This window comes from Mustelus asterias, chromosome 28 (assembly GCF_964213995.1).
Source record: "Mustelus asterias chromosome 28, sMusAst1.hap1.1, whole genome shotgun sequence".
NCBI lineage: Eukaryota > Metazoa > Chordata > Chondrichthyes > Carcharhiniformes > Triakidae > Mustelus > Mustelus asterias.
The window spans coordinates 3,216,921-3,237,276 of record NC_135828.1 but is presented as its reverse complement, the minus strand read 5'-3'; the positions used below and the strand labels follow the sequence as shown (position 1 = coordinate 3,237,276).

The 20,356-nt window shown below is 44.4% G+C and overlaps 1 protein-coding gene across 1 annotated transcript in view; it reads left to right on the top strand.

Annotated features, from left to right (window-relative positions):
* Positions 1 to 20,356, top strand: part of col13a1 (collagen, type XIII, alpha 1) — a 234,378-nt gene that overhangs the window by 197,377 nt on the left and 16,645 nt on the right. Inside the window, exons 29-38 of the mRNA XM_078199346.1 lie at positions 4,611 to 4,655; positions 5,990 to 6,034; positions 6,149 to 6,283; positions 6,950 to 7,048; positions 8,997 to 9,023; positions 10,308 to 10,358; positions 11,343 to 11,369; positions 13,970 to 14,032; positions 16,810 to 16,845; positions 19,821 to 19,856. Coding sequence (XP_078055472.1) covers positions 4,611 to 4,655; positions 5,990 to 6,034; positions 6,149 to 6,283; positions 6,950 to 7,048; positions 8,997 to 9,023; positions 10,308 to 10,358; positions 11,343 to 11,369; positions 13,970 to 14,032; positions 16,810 to 16,845; positions 19,821 to 19,856 — 564 coding nt within the window. The remainder of the gene's footprint in view (positions 1 to 4,610; positions 4,656 to 5,989; positions 6,035 to 6,148; positions 6,284 to 6,949; positions 7,049 to 8,996; positions 9,024 to 10,307; positions 10,359 to 11,342; positions 11,370 to 13,969; positions 14,033 to 16,809; positions 16,846 to 19,820; positions 19,857 to 20,356) is intronic.

The following is a 20,356-nucleotide window of genomic DNA, read 5'->3' as shown; positions in this document are numbered from 1 at the left end:
GCAACCTCACCAACTGAGGCTTTCCTATCAAACCTATTTCAAATTCTGTTAAGAAAGTAGTCCAAATGCTGTGAATGTTGGAGATGCTGTGTGTTAACGCTGTAACTCCTGCCCACACAACGTGGCCAGTCTGCACATGCCCAGTGGCCCACACATGGGTGGCATGCCAACGCTATCGTTCCACTGTGCCCAGCCTGCAAGTATACCTCTGTGTGTACGTGTGGAAATATTTTATATCTGCATGGATACACTGCCTGTAATCAATATGGTTGGAAATTAGGTTTAGCCTGAAGAATTATAAAGCTATCTTTTAATTAATGAGGGACAGGTACAGGCATCCTTCCAAATTCATATGTTGAATCAGCCCAAATTCAGTAACAGTAAATTGCCTGGACAATTGCAGCAATGGAGAGAGGATGGATAGGCTGAGGGGCTGTTTTCCTTAGAACAGAGGATGCTAATGAGTGACCTAATTGAGGTGTACAAAATTATGAAGGGCCAAGCCAGGATGGAGAGGAAAGACTTGTTTCTGCTATCTGAAGGGGTCAAATACCAGGGGCAGATATTTAAGGTGATTGTTCATAAGTTCATAAGAGGTAGGAGCAGAATTAGGCCATTCGTCCCATCGCGTCCACTCCGCCATTCGATCATGGCTGATATGCTCCTCATCCCCATTTTCCTGCCTTTTCCCGATAACCCTTCAACCCATTACCAATTAAAAATCTGTCTAACTCCTCCTTAAATTTACTCACTGTCCCAGCATCCACCGCACTTTGGGGCAGCGAATTCCACAGATTCACAACCCTTTGGGAGAAGTAGTTTCTCCTCAACTCTGTTTTAAATTTGCTACCTCTTATCCTAAGACTATGACCTCTCGTCCTAGAATGTCCCACAAGAGGAAGCATCCACTCCACGTCTACTTTATCCATACCTTTTATCATCTTGTATACCTCAATTTGATCTCCCCTCATCCTTCTAAATTCCAGAGAGTATCGGCCTAAACTGTTCAATCTCTCTTCATACGACAAACCCCTCATCTTCTAAATTCCAGAGCGTATAGGCCTAAGAGAGTATAGGCAACGTGCCAGGTGGCACGGTGGTACAGCAGACACAATGGGCTGAATGGTCTCTTTCTGCACTGTAACATTTCTGTGGTTCTATACTGTATACATCCATGATTCATTGTTGAGTCTGCCAGAGAGGATAGGCTGAACCCCAATCTCTCGTGCTTAAAACTCATTCCGACGGAGACCCAGCTTACACAGGAGTTGCTTAAATCACAAGAATCCAAATCAACCGTGACTAAAACAGAGAGGACTTCTTGAAGATTATTTAGCTGATCAAGAACCATAAAATACCTCGTGTGCAATGCCTCTTATTTCATGACTGGACTTCAGGCCGACTATTAAATTTTGTTCTTAAATTACACCTTCCATGACATTATATGCCAAGTTTAAAAATAAAATATCAAAACAAAAGGAGCCAGTTCTTTTTTTCTCCGACCGTTTTACTGGTCTGCTGCTAACTCAGATATAAAAAACTGCAAATACAAGAAACCTGAAATAGAGCCAAAATATTGAAAAGACATCAGCAAGTCTGTTAATGTCTGTAAAGAGAAGATCCAGCTTCCAGATGTAGAGTCTTCGTCAGAGTGGCAGTTAAACAGAAATCGCCTGCCCCCTAAAGCTCAATAAAATGTTGTGTTAATGACTTATGGGGCGCTGCTGCCTCACAGCGCCAGGGACCCGGGTTCAATTCCGGCCTCGGGTCACTGCCTGTTTGCACATTCTCCCCGTGTCTGCATGGGTTTCCTCCCACAGATGTTTAGGTTGGGTGGATTGGCCGTGCTAAGTTGCCCCTTAGTGTCTCAAGATGTGTAGATTAGAATAATCGGTAAATGTGTGGGGTTATGGGGATAGGGCAGGAGAGAGGGCCTGGGTAAGATTCTCAGTCAGCGAGTCGGTGCAGACTCGATGGGCTGAATGGCCTCCTTCTGCACTGTAGGGATTCTACGATTCTGTTCTCCCCCGCCCTATCCCCATATGATCCTATGGCCGGAATGTTACGGCTGTTCACTCCTGCAGGATTTTCCCATCCCGCTGCAGTGAACGGGGATTTGGCTGGATGCCAAATTCTTCAACCTCACCGCAGCGGGAGCGTGGCGTGTGCGGCTGGTAAGATCGCGCCCCTATGACTTTAATTTGTTCTTCCTTTGCATCTGGATGGGTACATGAATAGGGTGGGAATAGAGGGATAGGGACTGAGTAAGGGCAGAGGGTTTTGTTTAGTTTAGTTAGGGCATCATGATCAACACGGGCTTGGAGGGCCGAAGGGTCTGTTCCTTTTCTGTACTTTTCTTTGTTATTCCTTTGTTCTTCCCTTTGTAAGATTGGGGATAGCGTCAGAGTGCTGTACCGGTATTCAGCTGCAGCTGGCATTAGCTGTGGTGAAGTAAATTACAGCCGGTATTTTAGGCTGATGTATGTACACACCCGACAGTCCCCGAATTCAGACTCAGAGGCCTGGCATTAAGAGACATTAAAAACAGCATTTTCAATGGTCTGCACATGACCATGATGCATTGGATGTTGTCTGTGTGGCACATTTAACACTGACACCAAGTTTGAAATAAAAAGGATGCATAGAAACATAGAAGATAGGAGCAGGAGGAGGCCATTCGGCCCTTCGAGCCTGCTCCGCCATTCATCACCATCATGGCTGATCATCCAACTCAATAGCCTAATCCTGCTTTCTCCCCATAACCTTTGATCCCATTCGCCCCAACTGCGATATCCAGCCGCCTCTTGAATACATTCAATGTTTTGGCATCAACTACTTCCTGTGGTAATGAATTCCACAGGCTCACCACTCTTTGGGTGAAAAAATGTCTCCTCATCTCCGTCCTAAATGGTCTACCCTGAATCCTCAGACTGTGACCCCTGATACTGGACTCCCCCACCATCGGGAACATCCTCCCTGCATCTACCCTGTCTAGCCGTGTTAGAATTTTATAAGTCTCTGAGTTTAAGAATTCTGCCTTTCTTCTTGTAAAGGGGTCATTATTCAGCAAGGTAGTTAATTCAGGTTCTGGGAATTGTTAACATTTTTAAGAGAGGGATGACTTTAACTGTTACCTAAACAGGGCTGAGAAACACTGTGATTATTTGACCAATGCTGTTTCTAATCCTGGCTGCTGGTGGTACCATCATTGGCTATAACGAAAGGGAGCACCAGAATGGACTGCGCATGCCTGGCCTTGGCTGCACCATTGGCAGTAAACACAACCGTGCATTAAAGGATAAATAATGAAGCCTTACTGCACTGGAGGCCATTCGGCCCATTGTGCCTCTGCCGGCTCTTTGAAAGAGCTATCTAATTAGACTCACACCCCTGCTCTTTCCTCTTAACTTGCTAAATTCTTTCTTTTCAAGTATTTATTCAATTCCATTTAACAAGTTACAATTGGACCTGCTCCTACTGCCCTTCCTGGCAGTGCGTTCTCCATTGTAACAATTCTTTGTGTGTGAATGTGTTCCAATTTGGTCTAAGTGCGATCATGTCAGAAGCTGCTTTTCTCTTGTAAGTTGCACGAGGGGATATAGCTTTGATTTTCCCCGTCTTACTCCCAAATTCATAGAATCATAGAATCTCTACAGTGCAGAGGGAGGCCATTCGGCTCATCGAGCCTGCACCGACAACAATCCCACCCTGACCCTACCTCTGTAACCCCACATATTTACCCTGCTAGTCCCCGTGACACTAAGGGGCAATTTAGCATGGCCAATCCACCTAACCTACGCATCTTTGGAGTGTGGGAGGAAACCGGCAAATTCTATCTGAAAGATGGGCGCAGTGGATAGGAAGGACAGACACCAGTATACTTCCCCCCAGTCTGTTCCGGATATGCAGCAGTCTGACTTTGCTGGTGTTTGGCACCCAGGATGCACATTTACTGTCATTGAACAGTGAAGGTTCCTGCAGTGGGAACCTCTGCCGGCAACGGCTCTCGGAATGGATTGAGCCTGCTGCCAACAAGTTTGGGTTTCACTTATTGAGCGCCGGTGGCCTCCCTATAGTCAGAATCCAACCCTGCCTTTCAATCATTAATTGGAACAGCTGTCCTTCTGTTGACTCCTCCTTATCAGTTTGGAACAAACATTTCAGCATCTGGAACAGCCTCAAGCCTGACAACAGCTGTAAAGAGAATTCCAGTATTGGATTTTACTGTCAGTGGCACCAGGCAATAATCCCAAAATATTTGGGCATTTGAAGGAACCAATGATGCATGTGGGCTATAACTCTGGTTCAATCCAAAACACACTTCAGAACCACAGCAACCCAAACAGAAAATGCTGGAAAATCTCAGCAGGTCTGATAGCATCTGTGGAGAGAGAACAGAGCCAACATTTTCAGTCTGGATGACCCTTTGGCAGAGCCCTTGCATCTTGATTCAGATTCCAGCATCTGCAGTATTTTGTGTTTATCTCCAGAACACAGCACCTGATCCACCTCCCTGTAGGTATCTCAGTGCAAGTTTTTGCTTTTCAAAAAGGAAATGTCATTATCCTTTTCTCTGAGGCTTCACGTTGTCCTGTATGATTTAAATTTAGGGTCCACCAGGGGTTCCAGGAATGCCAGGACTTCCAGGCCAGAAGGTAAAGTTTTCACCTAGTGGGATGACTCAGGTGGTGGGGGGGATAAAACCTGTCTTGGGTGATGGCGAATTAGCAGTCTGTTGTTCTGTGTTTGACAAGATGCCATGATGTGGAGTTGAAGGAGCGGCGCTCCAAAAGCTCACGATACCGAATAAACCTGTTGGACTTTAACCTGGTGTTGTGAGACTACTTACTGTGACAAGATGCCAACAGCAGCAACTTGCATTTATATTTGTTTGATGTAGTGAGGTATCTCAATACAGGAGTGATTTAACACCAAACTACATAAAGAGATACTAGGGCGCTCTAAATTTTGTTTCATTTGAATTCTATAAAGCGTCTTAAAATAGGAAAACATGGTAAAGAGACAGAGAGGTTTAGGAAGCAAATTTTTGATTTGACTTTTTGAGTTTTTAAAATGTTTTTATTATTGTCACATGTATTAGGATACAGTGAAAAGTATTGTTTCTTGCACGCTATACAGACAAAGCATATCATTCATAGAGTACATAGCGGAGAAGGAAAGAGGAGGGTGCAGTATATAGTGTTACAGTCACAGATAGGGTGTAGAGAAAGATCAGCTTAATATATGGTAGGTCCATTGAAAACTCTGATGTCAGCAGGGAAGAAGCTGTCCTTGAGTTGGTTGGTACGTGTTCTCAGACTTTTGTATCTTTTTCCTCATGGAAGAAGGTGGAAGAGAGAATGTCCGAGCCGCAAGGGATCCTTGATTATGTTGGCTGTTTTCTGAGACAGGGGGAAGTGTAGAAGGAGTCAATGGATGGGAGGCTGGCTTGTGATGGACTGGGCTTCATTCACGACCTTTTGTAGTTTCTTGTGGTCTTGTTCGGAGCAGGAGCCATACCAAGTTGTGATAAATTTCAGGAGTAAAACATAACTGCTAATGGTAGAGCAGTGAAAATGGAGAATGCTTAAAGCCAGGATTGGAGGGACACAGATAGCTCGGAGGGATGTAGTACTGCGGGAGATTGAAGAGGTAGGGAGGATTTGAAAATAAAGATGAGAATTTGGAATCATGAATGCCAATTCGCTGCAATCCACTTTGCTCTGCTATTACCCAAGACAGATTTCACCCATAAGATCTTAAAAGTTTCTCCTTCTCTTTCCAGATGGGATGGAAGTATTTATAACAGCAAATATAAATGCCATTCCTCCTACTCTTTGGGCTTGTTTCTTGTTTAATTCTCGAATGTGGGCAGTTACACTATGAAATTGTTGAAATGTTGCAACTCGGAAATTGGAGTAGAGTTATCATCCTGTTAGCATCGCCCGAGTGGAATGTACATATTTACACAGGATTATCTCATTTCTAGGGTGAAATTGGCTTGCCAGGCGTACCTGGACTTGACGGAGAAAAGGTAATTAATTCTAATTCCCCTTAAAGAGTTACTGCTGTTGCATTGCGTGTTGAAGTTCCTAATATCTCAGCAGAGTGTCTGACTTTCCCTGGATGCTGTGCTTTGTCGTTCCAGGGCTCTCGTGGCAAGAATGGGGATGTCGGACCTTCCGGCCCGGAAGGACCACCAGGCCCCAAAGGAGAGACGGGGATTATGGGATTCCCAGGACCTAAAGGAGATAAAGGAGATATTGGACAGATCGGACCTCCAGTATGTTTAATATATTATTTCCAACACAGGGCAGTGGATTAATTACCCCATGTTTTTAATATCAGTGTACCTTTAGCCATCTGTCTGTTCCATTTAAATTTCTCATGTATCAATAAACTAAGATATTTCCCTGATAATGTTGTAATCACACAAATCTTCGCCTGCACAGTATGGATCAATTTAATTATTGGCTTAATCTATTTACCAAATAACTGGATTGGAAATTATTCTTGCATAGGACCGTATCAAGATGATCATGTGACAACAATGGAATGTATCAAGATGATCATGTGACAACAATGGAATGTATCAAGATGATCATGTGACAACAATGGAATGTATCAAGATGATCTTGTGATACCAGTTGCCATTGTGTAACAGACACACAGGGTGGAATTTTCCTGTCCCGCCCACCGCAGGAATCATGGCGGACAGGGGGCAGACTATGGAAAGGTCTGTTGACCTCGGGTGGGATTTTCCGGTCTTGGGGTGAGCGTGGCCGGAAAATCCCACCCACTGAAACTTAATGTACCCCAATTCAAAATTATCCCATAATTGCTTTTGATCATTTATGCCCCATTTAGAAATAGTCCAACTCTCAATAGCTTAAAAACGTATTGAATTATGTCATTAAGTAATTTTATTTTGTATTTAATTTATATCTAGGGTCTAGATGGGCCCACGGGTGAAAAAGGAAACAGGGGAGAGCCAGGATTGCAAGGTCCACCCGGTCTGCCAGGTCCCGTAGGCCTTCCCGGCTCAGCTGTAAGTATTTGCAGGTTCCGCTAGTTCCTTTTATTTAATACAATGGGAGTGAAATTGGTTTTGCTGTTAACAAGCAGTGGATGTATCGCGAATTAGCTGCCAATTTTACAGCCCTCCCATTTCACGTTTCACCCTGTTTTACACCCAGCCCATTTCATATCTGCTTGTTTTCCTTATGATTGAAGTCCTGCCCTCAGATTGAGGATACCTTCCATCGTGCTGAGTGGCACTGCCAACGAGCTAGATTCTGAACAGAGCTAGCAGCTCAAAATCAGACATCCATGAGGCCATCTGTGGGCCGTTGGCAGCAGCAGAATTGTACCCCAGCACAATCTGTAACTCACGGCCTGGCATCTCCCCCACTCTGCCATTACCACTAAGCCAGGGGATCAACCCTGGTTCAATGGAGAGGGCATGCCAGGAGCAGCACCGGGCACACCTAAAAATGAGTGTGGCATCAAGCAGCCAGCAAAACTGGAGTCAATGGGAATTGGGGGGGAAAACTCTCCACTGGTTGGGATCATACCCCGCATAAAGGAAGATGGGTGTGTTACTGGAGGTCATTCATCTCAGTCCTAGACATCGCTGCAGGAGTTCCTCAGGATTGGTCGGCCCCACCACCTTCAGCTGTTTTATCAATGACTTTCCCTTCATTATTAGGTCAGAAGTGGGGATGTTTGCTGATGATTGTACAATGTTTAGCATCATTTACGACTCCTCAGAAACTGAAACTGCCCATGCCCAAAATGCAGCAAAATCTGAACAATATTCAAGGCTGGGCTGATAAGTGGATGGTAACATTCACGCCATTCTCAAGTGCCAGGCAATGACCATCCCGAACGAGAGAGAATCTAACCATCACCCCTTGACGTTGAATCCCCCACTATCAACACCTTGGGGGGTTACATTCGGCCAGTTAACTTTCTGGACTAGCCATATAAATACTGTGGCTACCACAGCAGCTCCGATGCTGGGAATCCTGTAGCGAGTAACTCACCTTCTGACTTCCCAAAGCCTGTTCACATCTACACTAAGGTGCAAGTCAGGAGTGTGATGGAATACTCTTCACTTGCCTGGATGGGTGCAGCTCCAACAACACTTTAGAAGCTCAACACCATCCCAGACAAAGAAGCCCGCTTAATTGAAGCCCCATCCACTAACATTCAACATTCACTCCTTCCACCACCAACGCAGAGTGGCAGCCGTGTGTACCATCTATAAGATGTACTGCAGGAACTCAACAAGCCCTTCAACTGCACCTTCCAAACCCATGACCTCTACCACCTAGAAGGATAAGGGCAGCAGATGCTGCGGAACACCACCACTGCAAGTCCCCTCAATGTCACACACCATCTTGAGTTGGAACTATGCTCCAGTTGCCCTCCTTCACTGGGTCAAAAATCTCCCTTCCTAACAGCACTGTGGGTGTGCCTACATCACATGGACGACAGCACTTCAAGAAGGCAGCTCACCATCAACTTCTCAGGGGCAATTAGGGATGGACAATAAATGCTGGCTTAGCCAGCGATATCCACATCCCATAAATTAATTAGGCAGAGAGTGATGAATCTGTAGAACTCTTTGCCGCAGAAGGCTGTGGAGGCCAGGTAATTGAGTGTCTTTGAGACAGAGATAGATAGGTTCTTGATTAATAAGGGGATCAGGGGTTATGGGGAAAAGGCAGGAGAATGGGGATGAGAAAAATATCAGCCATGATTGAATGGCAGAGCAGACTCGATGGGCCGAGTGGCCTAATTCTGCTCCTATGTCTTATGGTCTTATTAAAAAAATAAAGTGAGCAATTTCTGTTTTGTATGTATTCTCATTTCTCTAACTCCCAATGGAAAACCTCCCTCCTGCTGGGAACTACTGCTGCCAATGGGATTCTCCTGAGGGCAAAACCATTTCCAAATGGACTGATCAGAAATATTCTCATCTTTGTTTTCAGGCAGATAAAGGAGCGAAGGGCGATGCGGTAAGGAACAGTAAATTTCTTTCTGCAAGTCAAACATTGAACAGCGCAATGTTAGAATCGTACAATTCTACAGTGCAGAAGGAGGCCATTCGGCCCATCGAGTCTACACTGACCACAATCCCACCCAGACCCTATCCCCATATCCCCATGCATTCACCCTAGCTAGTCCCCCTGACACTCGGGGACAATTTAACTTGGCCAATCCACACAGCTTTGGAGTGTGGGAGGAAACCGGAGCACCCGGAGGAAACCCACGCAGACACGGGGAGAATGTGCAAACTCCACACAGACAGTGACCCAATTCGGGAATCGAACCCGGGTCCCTGGAGCTGTGAGGCAGCAGTGCTAACCACTGCGACACCGTGCCACCCTGTTACCTGATCAAAACAACAATCGGTGCACATTCCCAGGGATTTCAAATTATTGTGGCAAAACCCCGCAGTGCAATTACTGGATAAGATGAGAAAATGCTGACTGGCTGTGAACCTGAGCAGTGTGAATATTCCCATGTAAAAATCTTTGGAAAGACCCATCCAGTTAGTTGCTCTTCCCCCCCGCCCTGGACATTTTCCTCCTAATATACCTAATTTCCTGTCGAAAATTGCAATTAAATTTCAGGCAATACATTTGAGATCACAATGAGTCACAAAATGTAGATTCCGACTAAACTTGTCATAATTGGGTGGCACGGTGGTTCGCACTGCTGCCTCATAGCACCAGGGACTCAGGTTCAATTCCGGCCTCGGGTCATTGTGTCTGTGTGGAGTTTGCACGTTCTCCCCGTGTCTGCGTGGGTTTCCTCAGGGTGCTCCGGTTTCCTCTCACAGTCCAAAGATGTGCGGGTTGGGTGGATTGGCCATGCTAAATTGACCCTTAGTGTCAGGGAGATTAGCAGGGTAAATATGTGGGGTTGCGAGGGTAGGACCTGGGTGGGATTGTGGTCGGTGCAGACTCGATGGGCTGAATGGCCTCTCTCTGCACTGTAGGGATTCTATGATTCTATGAAATGAGGTATCAGATATGATATTTGAAAACTTTGAGCAAACCTCTATACAATAGAATATCTCTAACCATCGCTGAATAACATGCAATTCAATTGTTTGAAATATCTTGTCGTAGTTTACACACTGCTTTCTCAAGGTTATCAGAATTTATTAATCTGTTGAAGTATCTCAATTTCTTGAATGATGATGTGTGACTGTACAGCATGATGTACATTGTTCCAGGAATTATTTGCAGAGGTTGCTTTGTGTATGTACTGAGGGATGTTGGTTGCTTTTATAGGTTAGTGGCCCTCCAGGACCTCCAGGGCCAGAGGGGCCTCCAGGTCCAATGGTAAGATTTCAATCTCTTCACATTACCAGGAAACCAGTATTGTGTGGACAACTACAAGCAAGCGGGAGTTAAGATACAATCTTGTAGTTGAGAGAGGAAAGGTGCAGGCTGTTAGTGTTAAGCTCATTGAAAGTTTAATTTTTAAAGTTGGTAGAGGTTGACTCTTCTTGTAGCTGGGTTTTTCCGGCGAAAGGTGTAGGCAGGAATATTCCGGCCATTCACGGCCGCTGTACACGAGGACGGAGAATTTGACACTCAATCAAATCCCCGTTCACTGCAGGGGAACCAGAGAATCCCGCCAGCGTGAACGGCCAAAGAATTCCGGCCGTAAACTCAAATTTAAATTGCATCCTCTCTTATGGCGCTGTAACAACCCCTGCAGTTTGTTGCCCGGTGAAAAGAAATAACTTTTAAAACACTCTCAGGATGTTCCAAAGCAACAATTTAAAAACTTTTTTAAGAAACATATAATTCACAGATCCCGAGATCACTAACGTATAGAACACGAGGATGAATCTCTCATATTAGTAAAGTTTATTTGTTAGTCACAAATAATGGCTTGCATTAACACTGCAATGAAGTTACTGTGAAATTCTCCTAGTCGCCACACTCTGGCGCCTGTTCGGGTCAATGCACCCTAACCAGCACGTCTTTCAGAATGTGGGAGGAAACCGGAGCACCCGGAGGAAACCCACGCAGACACGGGGAGAACGTGCAGACTCCACACAGACAGTGACCCAAGCCCGGAATCGAACCCGGGTCCCTGGCGCTGTGAGGCAGCAGTGCTAACCACTGTGCCACCCGTGCCACCCCAATATTCGAACACCCTTAGTAAATATGCCAAGTTGCTTTAAATCATATCTTGAACCTAAGGAACCATAATGTCTTAAATTAGCCTATTAGAATATGCAAGTAAGCAAAGGTATCATCTGTATGAAATGTCGTTTTATATTTAACGTTGGCTTTCTGATCTGTTTTGCCCAGGGAACACACGGCCTTCCAGGAACAAAGGTAATTTTAATTCCACTCAAACTGGTTTTAAATTGCATGTTTGCCCGGCTATGGGGATTTGCTTGGTGCCTCCCTTCACTCTAATCTTTACCCTACATCTGTATTGGTTATAGAAGTCATGATGTGGAGATGCCGGCGTTGGACTGGGGTAAACACAGTAAGAAGAACCTGGTGTTGTTAAACTTCTTACTTGGTTATAGAAACCATAGAGACCCTATAGTGTAGAAAGAGGCCATTCGGCCCATCGAGTCTGCACTGACAACAATCCCTCCCAGGCCCTATCCCCGTATCCCTACATATTTACCTGCTAATCCCTCTAACCCTCATATTTACCCACTAATCCCTCTAATCTATGCATCCCGGGACACTAAGGGGCAATTTAGCTTGGCCAATCAACCTAACCCGCACATCTTTGGACTGTGGGAGGAAACCGGGGCACCCGGAGGAAACCCACGCAGATACGGGGAGAATGTGCAAACTCCGCACAGACAGTGACCCGAGCCGGGAATCGAACCCAGGTCCCTGGAGCTGTGAAGCAGCAGTGCTAACCACTGTGCTACCGTGCCGCCCATATGATTTGTATGCTGCAGTTGTGGTTTGTGACATGCATTTTAATATTGTACATTTGAGCAAAAACAATTTCTCATGGATGTCGCATAAGAAACAAACTGTTTCTGTCCATCACCTTGAGTGATTTTGTTCTCTCAAACAGGGGAGATCTAAACTCGCCATTAACGGGTCCAGGCAGCGGGCGACCAAGGGGGTCATCTGACCTGACTGTCTGCCCCTCTACCACAGTTACATTCGCAGTCCCTGGCGAGGGAACATGCAGTGTCCACGGGAAAGTGTTGATGCCTTACATGCCCGTTGGGCATCTCAGGGGCTGGGCTGTATTATCCACCCCTTTCATCACATTTTAGTTTGATGTTTTAAGTTTCCTTTCTACTTTGTCTTTTGTTTTGGGAGGTTCCCTTCTTTTTGGGGACTGCCCCTTTTAATTGATCTCTCAGTTAATTTGATCTAGTTTAATTGTTTAGTCACAAAGATCGACAGGGGAGATCTTTGGCCAGAAGTCCTTCAGTTTTCACCTTTCGCATTGCTTTAACATTCAGCTTTGATTGCCACCCTCAGAATCCCCCATGGAGCCAATGTTTCAACATGTCAATAGTCATCACTGTTACCACCTTGTTTGATATGATTTTGGGAAACTCTTTCATCACGTTTGTCCTTGTAACATGTCCTGTCCTCAAAACTTTGTTCCTGTTTGCTTTGCATCATGGTTGTTTAAGTTTGTGGTCCTGGAAGGTGAATGGAATGACCCATGTTTGATAGTCAAGGGTTGTAATATCCTTAAACACTAGGGCCGGAGTGTTATGGCCATTCACACTGGCGGGATTCTCCCACCCCGCTGCAGTGAACAGAGATTGGGCTGAGTGCCAAATTCTCCGACTTTACTCCAGCAGGAGTGAATAGCCGGTAAGATCGCGCCCATGGAATTGGTTTGTTCTTTGCTATTTCAGTACCTTCCCAATCCTACAGACTTCAATAGTGAAGACAGAGTACTGATTGAATCTGTCTGTGTCCGGCTCGATGCCAAATCTATCTGGCTGATAACAGTTTCTCCCACTCACTCCACCCTGGTTTTAGTTAACTGTCAGCTTTTCCACACAGCCAGGTCATTTTCAGACTCCCGGGATTCCGTCTGATGCTGTATCCACATCTGGTGTATTGTTCTCCAGTCTGGAACACTGATGTGTCTGAGCCAACCTCATGTCTCACAAGTTGGTTTTGTGCCAACTGCCACCTTTATTCCTTCTCCAGGTTTGACTGAAACAGCTTTCAAAGATATTTTGAATTTAGTTTGAGGTGTTACCTTAACCCCGGCATTAAATTATTTACACCAATCAGGCCAGTATTAAAATAAGATCTGTCAAAAGAATTGATGCTAACAGTAGTATCAAATTTGCAGTCACTAAGATAGATAACTGGATCTAATGGGTTAAGAACATAAGAAATAGGAGCAGGAGTAGGCCATCTGGCCCCTCGAGCCTGCTCCGCCATCAATAAGATCATGGCTGATCTTTTCGTGGACTCAGCTCCACTTACCCACCCACTCACCATAACCCTTAATTCCTTTACTGTTCAAAAATTTATCTATCCTTGCCTTAAAAACATTCAATGAGGTAGCCTCAACTGCTTCACTGGGCAGGGAATTCCACAGATTCACAACCCTTTGTGTGAATCCTCAGTTCCTCCTCAGCTCAGTCCGAAATCTGCTTCCCCCTTATTTTGAGGCCATGCCCCCTTTTTCTAATTTCACCTGCCAGTGGAAACAACCTCCCTGCTTCTATCTTATCTATTCCCTTCATAATCTTATATGTTTCTATAAGATCTCCCCTCATTCTTCTGAATTCCAATGAGTATAGCCCCAGTCTACTCAGTCTCTCCTCACAAGCCAACCCTCTCAACTCTGGAATCAACCGAGGGTTATATACAATAACATATTATGTATTGACGAAACTGGGAAGTGGTATATCTTAATGTATATATGATAGATATTGACATTGAAAGTAAATGTGATCATGTTATTATTGCTACAGGGCGATCCTGGGGTGAACGGTGTGAAAGGTGATCGAGGTGATCGAGGTCCCCTGGGACTGCCTGTAAGTTACATCTTCTACTGCAAGCATCAGACCTCATTTTTGGCACATACTTGCCTTTTGGGGATTTCAGGGCATGAGAGTGTACATAACATATACTTCAAATCAGATTAATCCCTCCAAGAGCTAATAATGTAGAAAGCATCTAACTATGTTTGTGAATGCACGTCAGGCTCAAGTGTTTAAAGTTAGGGAACTAAAGATCAACAAGTTGACCAGATCCAGAGGGGAACATCTGCCCACCCTGGTTACCAAACAAATATTTGAAGTCCTGTGGGGGGGAACTGGAATAATTCTTTATATTCTGTAGAAACATGGCCTCTGTCCATTAACCTGTGAGATGTTTTAGTGGGTGCAAGTCAAATCAGCAATACTCCTGCCTACCCTTCGAACAAGATTAATGTGGGAAAAATCAAACTTACACAAGTGTCAAACTCATTCCTATTTATGCCGAGGACACTAATTCACCAAGTTTTAGCTTGCGTTTGTACTTTTAACACAGGTGGGTTTCCTCCGGGTGCTCCCACAGTCCAAAGATGTGCAGATTAGGTTGATTGGACATGAAAAATTGCCCTTTAGTGGCCTGGGATGTGTAGGTTAGATGGATTAATGGGGTAAATGTGTGGGGTAATGGGGGTAAGGCCGAAGTGGGATTGTAGTCGGTGCAGACTCAATGGGCCGAATGGCCTCCTTCTGCACTGTAGGGTTTCTATGATTCCATGATTACACTTTTCCCAGAGAGAATGGAAGACAGTGATTGGAAGTGGGAGGGTAGGATCATTGAAGATGACAGGAAAGTGGAAAAGCGTGGACGGACAGAGGAGAAAGACCAAGTAGCCAGTTCCAAGTCCTGTCCCCAGGGGGCGCTTCTCGGCTTTGTTAACAGAACCACTGTGTGGGATTTTCCAGCCGCAATCACCCAAGTCTGGAAATTCCCATCCAAGGTCAACGGATCTTTCCATGGTCTGCCAAATTTTCTCTTCCACCCACTATGATTCCCGTGGCGGGGGGGGAACGGGGAAATTCCGCCCACTGTGTTAAAAGTACAAACTCAAGCTGAAACTTTGTGAATTAGTGTCCTCGGCATAAATAGGAATGAGTTTGACACCTGTGTCAGATTTGGGACTGAAAGCAGAAACAGCTCTGGTCCAAGGCAAAGTGTTCACTTTTGCATTGTCCACCTGCTCAGTTGCTGAAGTGTCTGGATCCACAAGAACTGCCATGAATTCACTTGGGGTTAGCTTGATTGGCCATGCTACATTGCCCCTTAGTGTCAGGGGGATAGTAATTATGTGGGGACACGGGGATAGGGCCTGGGTGGGATTGTTGTCAGTACAGGTCGATGGGCCAAATAGGCCTCTTTCTGCACTGTAGGGATTCAATGATTCCAAGATAATCCAGCTGTTAATGCATTCCTAAAATTAATTTTAGACCATTTATCTTCTTAAAAGATTACATAAATTGAAAATCTTAAAAAAATAGAACATGGAACTGAATCCTAAAATTAGGGAAAAGGGGATAGTCTCTTTAATTCCCATTGGCCAAATTTCTGTTGATGGAATGGGCAATCAAAATTTAAATTATTAACTTTTCTTCAATCACTTTCAGCTGTCTGTAAAGCTGAAATTTCAATGACCAGAACTAGATATAGAAGGAGGCCATTCAGCCCCTTCATTCAGCTTTGCTATTCACTAACATCATGGATGATGTACCTGTACCCACCATCCCATACAAGCCTTGTGCTGGAATTCCTTAGTACTGAGAAACCTGTTGAACCTTTGACTGAGCACCCACTGCTCTCTGGCCTACAGAATTCCAAAGATGGACATCCCTCTGATTTCTCCTTAACTCGATCCTAAATGGCTGAGCCCCTAACCTGAGTCCATTACCCCCTCATTCCCCACACTCCAGCCATTGGAAACAGCAATCACCCTGTTAAACCCTCCCAAGAATTTTATACATTTTAATGAGATTGCATCTCATTCTTCGGAACAACATGGAATGTAAACCCATTCTACTCAACCTATTTCAATTCAGACCCATTCTACTCAACCTATTTCAGTTCAGTCTCAGTAATGGTGGAGAAAGATCTCACCTCATTACAAGACTGTCAATAGAACTATGAAACAGGTGGGTGAAAATACAAGCTCAAATTAAACTTTGAATATTTAAAACCAGCATCAAACCGCAGAGACGTTCACAAGAATGGACTTAGTATTCAATGCTGAAATGTTATAGTGTGATGTTATGACCCAAGTGCTATGGTGACCATTTTCTTTCCACATTAGATATTTTGGTGTCCACTAAAAGAAGGATATAATGGACATAAAACATCCACAGTGGCATTAATTAGTCCAGTTTTCATGTATCATAATTCACTTTCAATCATGTGCCATGCTGGTCAAACTCTCCCTCTATTAATTGTAAAGATTTGCCATTCAGATTTTTCCGAGTAGAACGTGTTTTAGTTTCAGAACTTTCCCGCTGCCAGATAGAGAAGTAAAGTGGGTAACTCTGCAATGGTGACAGTCATTCCGTTACCATGTATACTACAAAGAATTAAAAAGCTTCATAGCCAACGAGCTTGAAATAGTCAACCGTGTGGTTTGTTTTTTCTAAGAGCATTCTTGTGTGTGCTGACCGATATGTCAAGTCCTCATCTCTTTCAACGTTATGTCATCACCTTTCATTGAGTTATGCCAACACATGTCCCTTTTCACTGCTACACTCATCTCTTCCCCACTGTTCTTTCCACTTCTAACACTTCATACACCGTCCAGGGTGCTTCTGGCTTTGACGGAAAGCCTGGGCCAGTGGTGAGTTCTGTACATCCATTCTCCTCAATCGTTCATGCCTGCTACATTGCTATTGGACTGCGTTATGAATTTAATATTGCTGGATTACATTGCCTGCACAGTGGACAGTTTCCATTATAAATGAAGCATGAGAAATATGCCAATGCATGCAACTGCTTATTTAACCTTTTGGTCAGACATTTGTATTAGGAACTGCTTAAGTAATGAGATTGTTCAATGGGTACAAATATTTTAGCCACAGTGTTGTAATTCTGGTAAATTAACAAATGTAGGAGGTCAAAATTTAGCCACTTACTGATTTTTTTTTAATACAAGATGTTATACTGAACAGTTCCCAATTTTGGTTCTATGTTTGATATTTTCAAATGTCCTACATTTTCATATACCAAAGCAATCTGTGGTTTCTAGTCCATCTATTCTGTCTTAGTAGGTCTGGAGCATTTAATGTTGATGTGTAACTTGGGCCCATGACCTTAGAGTTATACTGACCAAAGCCGACCCTTAAAAATACAGGAAAACATGCCTCCACGCTGAATAATTTGGTACAATGATTGTTGAATCCTTGGAGTGAAATTCCAATTCAGTGGAAATAAAATTGGGCTGTGAATTCCCTATCACTGCCGGAATTGAACTTCACCTCTATCAAGATCTTTCTAGATTGCTGGATATGTCTTATCTCTGGGAACTCATCACTATGTGATGTGAGTCCAATTGACTCCTGATTCTTTATAGAGTGCATATCCTCTTCCGGTGGGGGCGCATTCAGTTTACATCAGGCAGCATAGTTAACAATGGGCAGAGCCAAATCATTAGGGACATCCCCGCCCTTCCCCCAAAGATTATAGACAGCATAGCAGGAGGCAAACCAATTAGAACTGTGAAACTTACCAGAACAGGTCACTTGAGCTTGTCCCACCAGGACTAGTCCACCTAATTCTTAGGTCAAAGCAAGAAAAATCCCAGTTCCTAGTGAATGACCCATCTCTCAGGGCAGGACTAGCCCAATACATGAACTGTGTCCTGTACTGAGGTCCTAGGTCATTATATCTGCTGCACTGTTGCCTTGGACTCGAACTTTCATCACCAATGGCATCATCTGGGAGCTACCTCAATTCCAAAGAGTCTCCACCTTCTTCCCCTAATCTCCATCTAAAGAGGATAATCACTCACTTAATGGACACTTGTGGCTTTGAGCTCACTCCAGGTACTCGCCAAGTATCCACACAGTGGATACGTCCTCCATAAACACAGACTGGTAGTTCCAACAATTGGAGATGTGGAACTTCAGCAGTAGCTAATTCTCTGTCTGAACACCAGTCATGGAACGTGATATCTTCTCGTATCACGCCAGCCTCCAGGAGTGTCTGTCAGTAGCTGTCGGATATTTTTCTAAGCTTTCTCATCACGTTAGGGCCTTCAGCAGGATGGACGCTCCAACAAGGCAGTATACACCATGCCAGGCACCTTGGATCAAGACATTCACATCCAACAAAACTTAAGTCCTGAATTGAGCAATTGACAAGAAGTGAGGTTGGTTGTGAAAGCTTTGCAGCACATTGTGTAGAATCATTTTACATTAGGGCGGCATGGTGGCACAGTGGTTAGCACTGCTGCATCACTGCGCCAAGGACCCGGGTTCAATTCCCAGCTTGGGTCACTGTCTGTGTGGAGTTCGCACATTTTCCCCGTGTCTGCGTGGGTTTCCTCCGGGTGCTCCGGTTTCCTCCCACAGTCTGAAAGACATGCTGGTTAGGGTGCATTGGCCATGCTAAATTCTCCCTCAGTGTACCTGAACAGGCACCGGAATGTGGTGACAAGGGGATTTTCACAGTAACTTCATTGCAGTGTTAATGTAAGCCTACTTGTGACCAATAAATAAATAAACTTTATTGAGTATAGATTTACTCATTGGCTTAGAAGTATGTGTTGTTAACTGAGGGATACAGATACTCTCTGCAATGTCGTTAGTCCCTCCCTTCCTGAGGATTACTAGATTTTAACAGTGGATTTCATGTTTTCAATTGATAAGTTTATGACATTGTTTGGTTAATCAAAATTAACAACTATAACAATACATAGGCATCTCATTGGGGCTGTAAATTCTATACTCCATTCCCCCTGAAACTATGCAGTAAGTTTGTAAACATTAATATATTTGCTAAGATAGCAAAGAGATATTATTGACTATGTCCGTGTTGTCAGACTGTCAGAACCTCCTGTTAACTGTACCTGCGCACAACCTTAACAAAGCCTTCTTTCATTGTGACTATTTAAATTCACCTGTGATACCCAGAGAAATTCATCTACTTTTCATACAGAAAAGAGGGCCCCAAAATCCTACGTTCCCACCTCACTTAAACTGCCGTCAACTCTTTGCTAATGTCACACTCATTCACCGAAAATACAGACTTGCAGAGAAAACATGCAGCGGATTATAAGATTTATTTCTGTCTCAGGATATATAAGAATGGCATGGCATGGAATAGAATGGAATGGTAGGATAGAGTTTCCCCGTTAGAGCTTTCCTGAATCCAACAGCGCCATCACTGGGAGAGGGGGGAGGGAGGTGAAGGGAAGGCCCAAGAAAGAGAGAGGAAAATTGGAGGGCAGATTTCTTCCAGCCATTATCTTGTGCTTCCATTTGTCTAACGTACTGATGATTGGCCTACAGAATGGATATCACTGAGTCCTCTTCACTCCAGTGGAGTAAACCCAGGATTATTCACCAACAGTAAGGCTCCAGTCCCACTAAGAGAGTGCTACTTAATTATCTTTAGGCTGAGTAATTGGTCCATGTACTGTTCTCTGAATGAGCAAAGTGTTCTTCTGCTCTAACGCTGGGTCTTTTTTGTATATGGTATTGTTATCTACGGTATTGTCTATGGTTTTGTTCTGTACGGTGTTGTATATGGTGTCATTGCCAGATAATGGCAGCAGGTAGTCTGATGTTCTTCAATATATTCATTTCTATGTAGGGTGTGCCAGGGCCAGCGGGACCAAAAGGAGAAAGGGTAAGAATGAGACAAAACGCGGGACGATGAGCTAAAATGATTTTAATTTCAAGTTTATGTGAATGTTTAGAAACCGATGGCAGTAACTGGTTTAGTGACAGTGCCTCTAGCGCATGGTAACAATATTAGCATCAAAACAAATGGTTCATGTGCAGCTTTCTGTGAACACAGCTGTTACTGGCAGCTCGGCTGGGCTGGAACCCAAGAGCTTCCATTCGTCACTTGAGTATTTGTGGCCATTTTCTCTCCCAGTTCTGAACAGTCTGGTTGAGTTTGGTGTTCACTACAGCCTTCAGCCCATCAAAAAGATATTGAGAGCAGGAGAGTGCCCTCCACAGCCAAACATGATGGGTCAATCTCTCTCCTTTCTCTCTCTCTCTTTCTTTCCCTCTTTCTTTCCTTCTACGCTTGCCACTCTCTCTTCCTGCTTTCTCTCCTCGCTCCTCCTCTTTCTCCTTGCTCTCCCTCTGTCTCCTCACTTTCTCCACACTGCTGCTGCT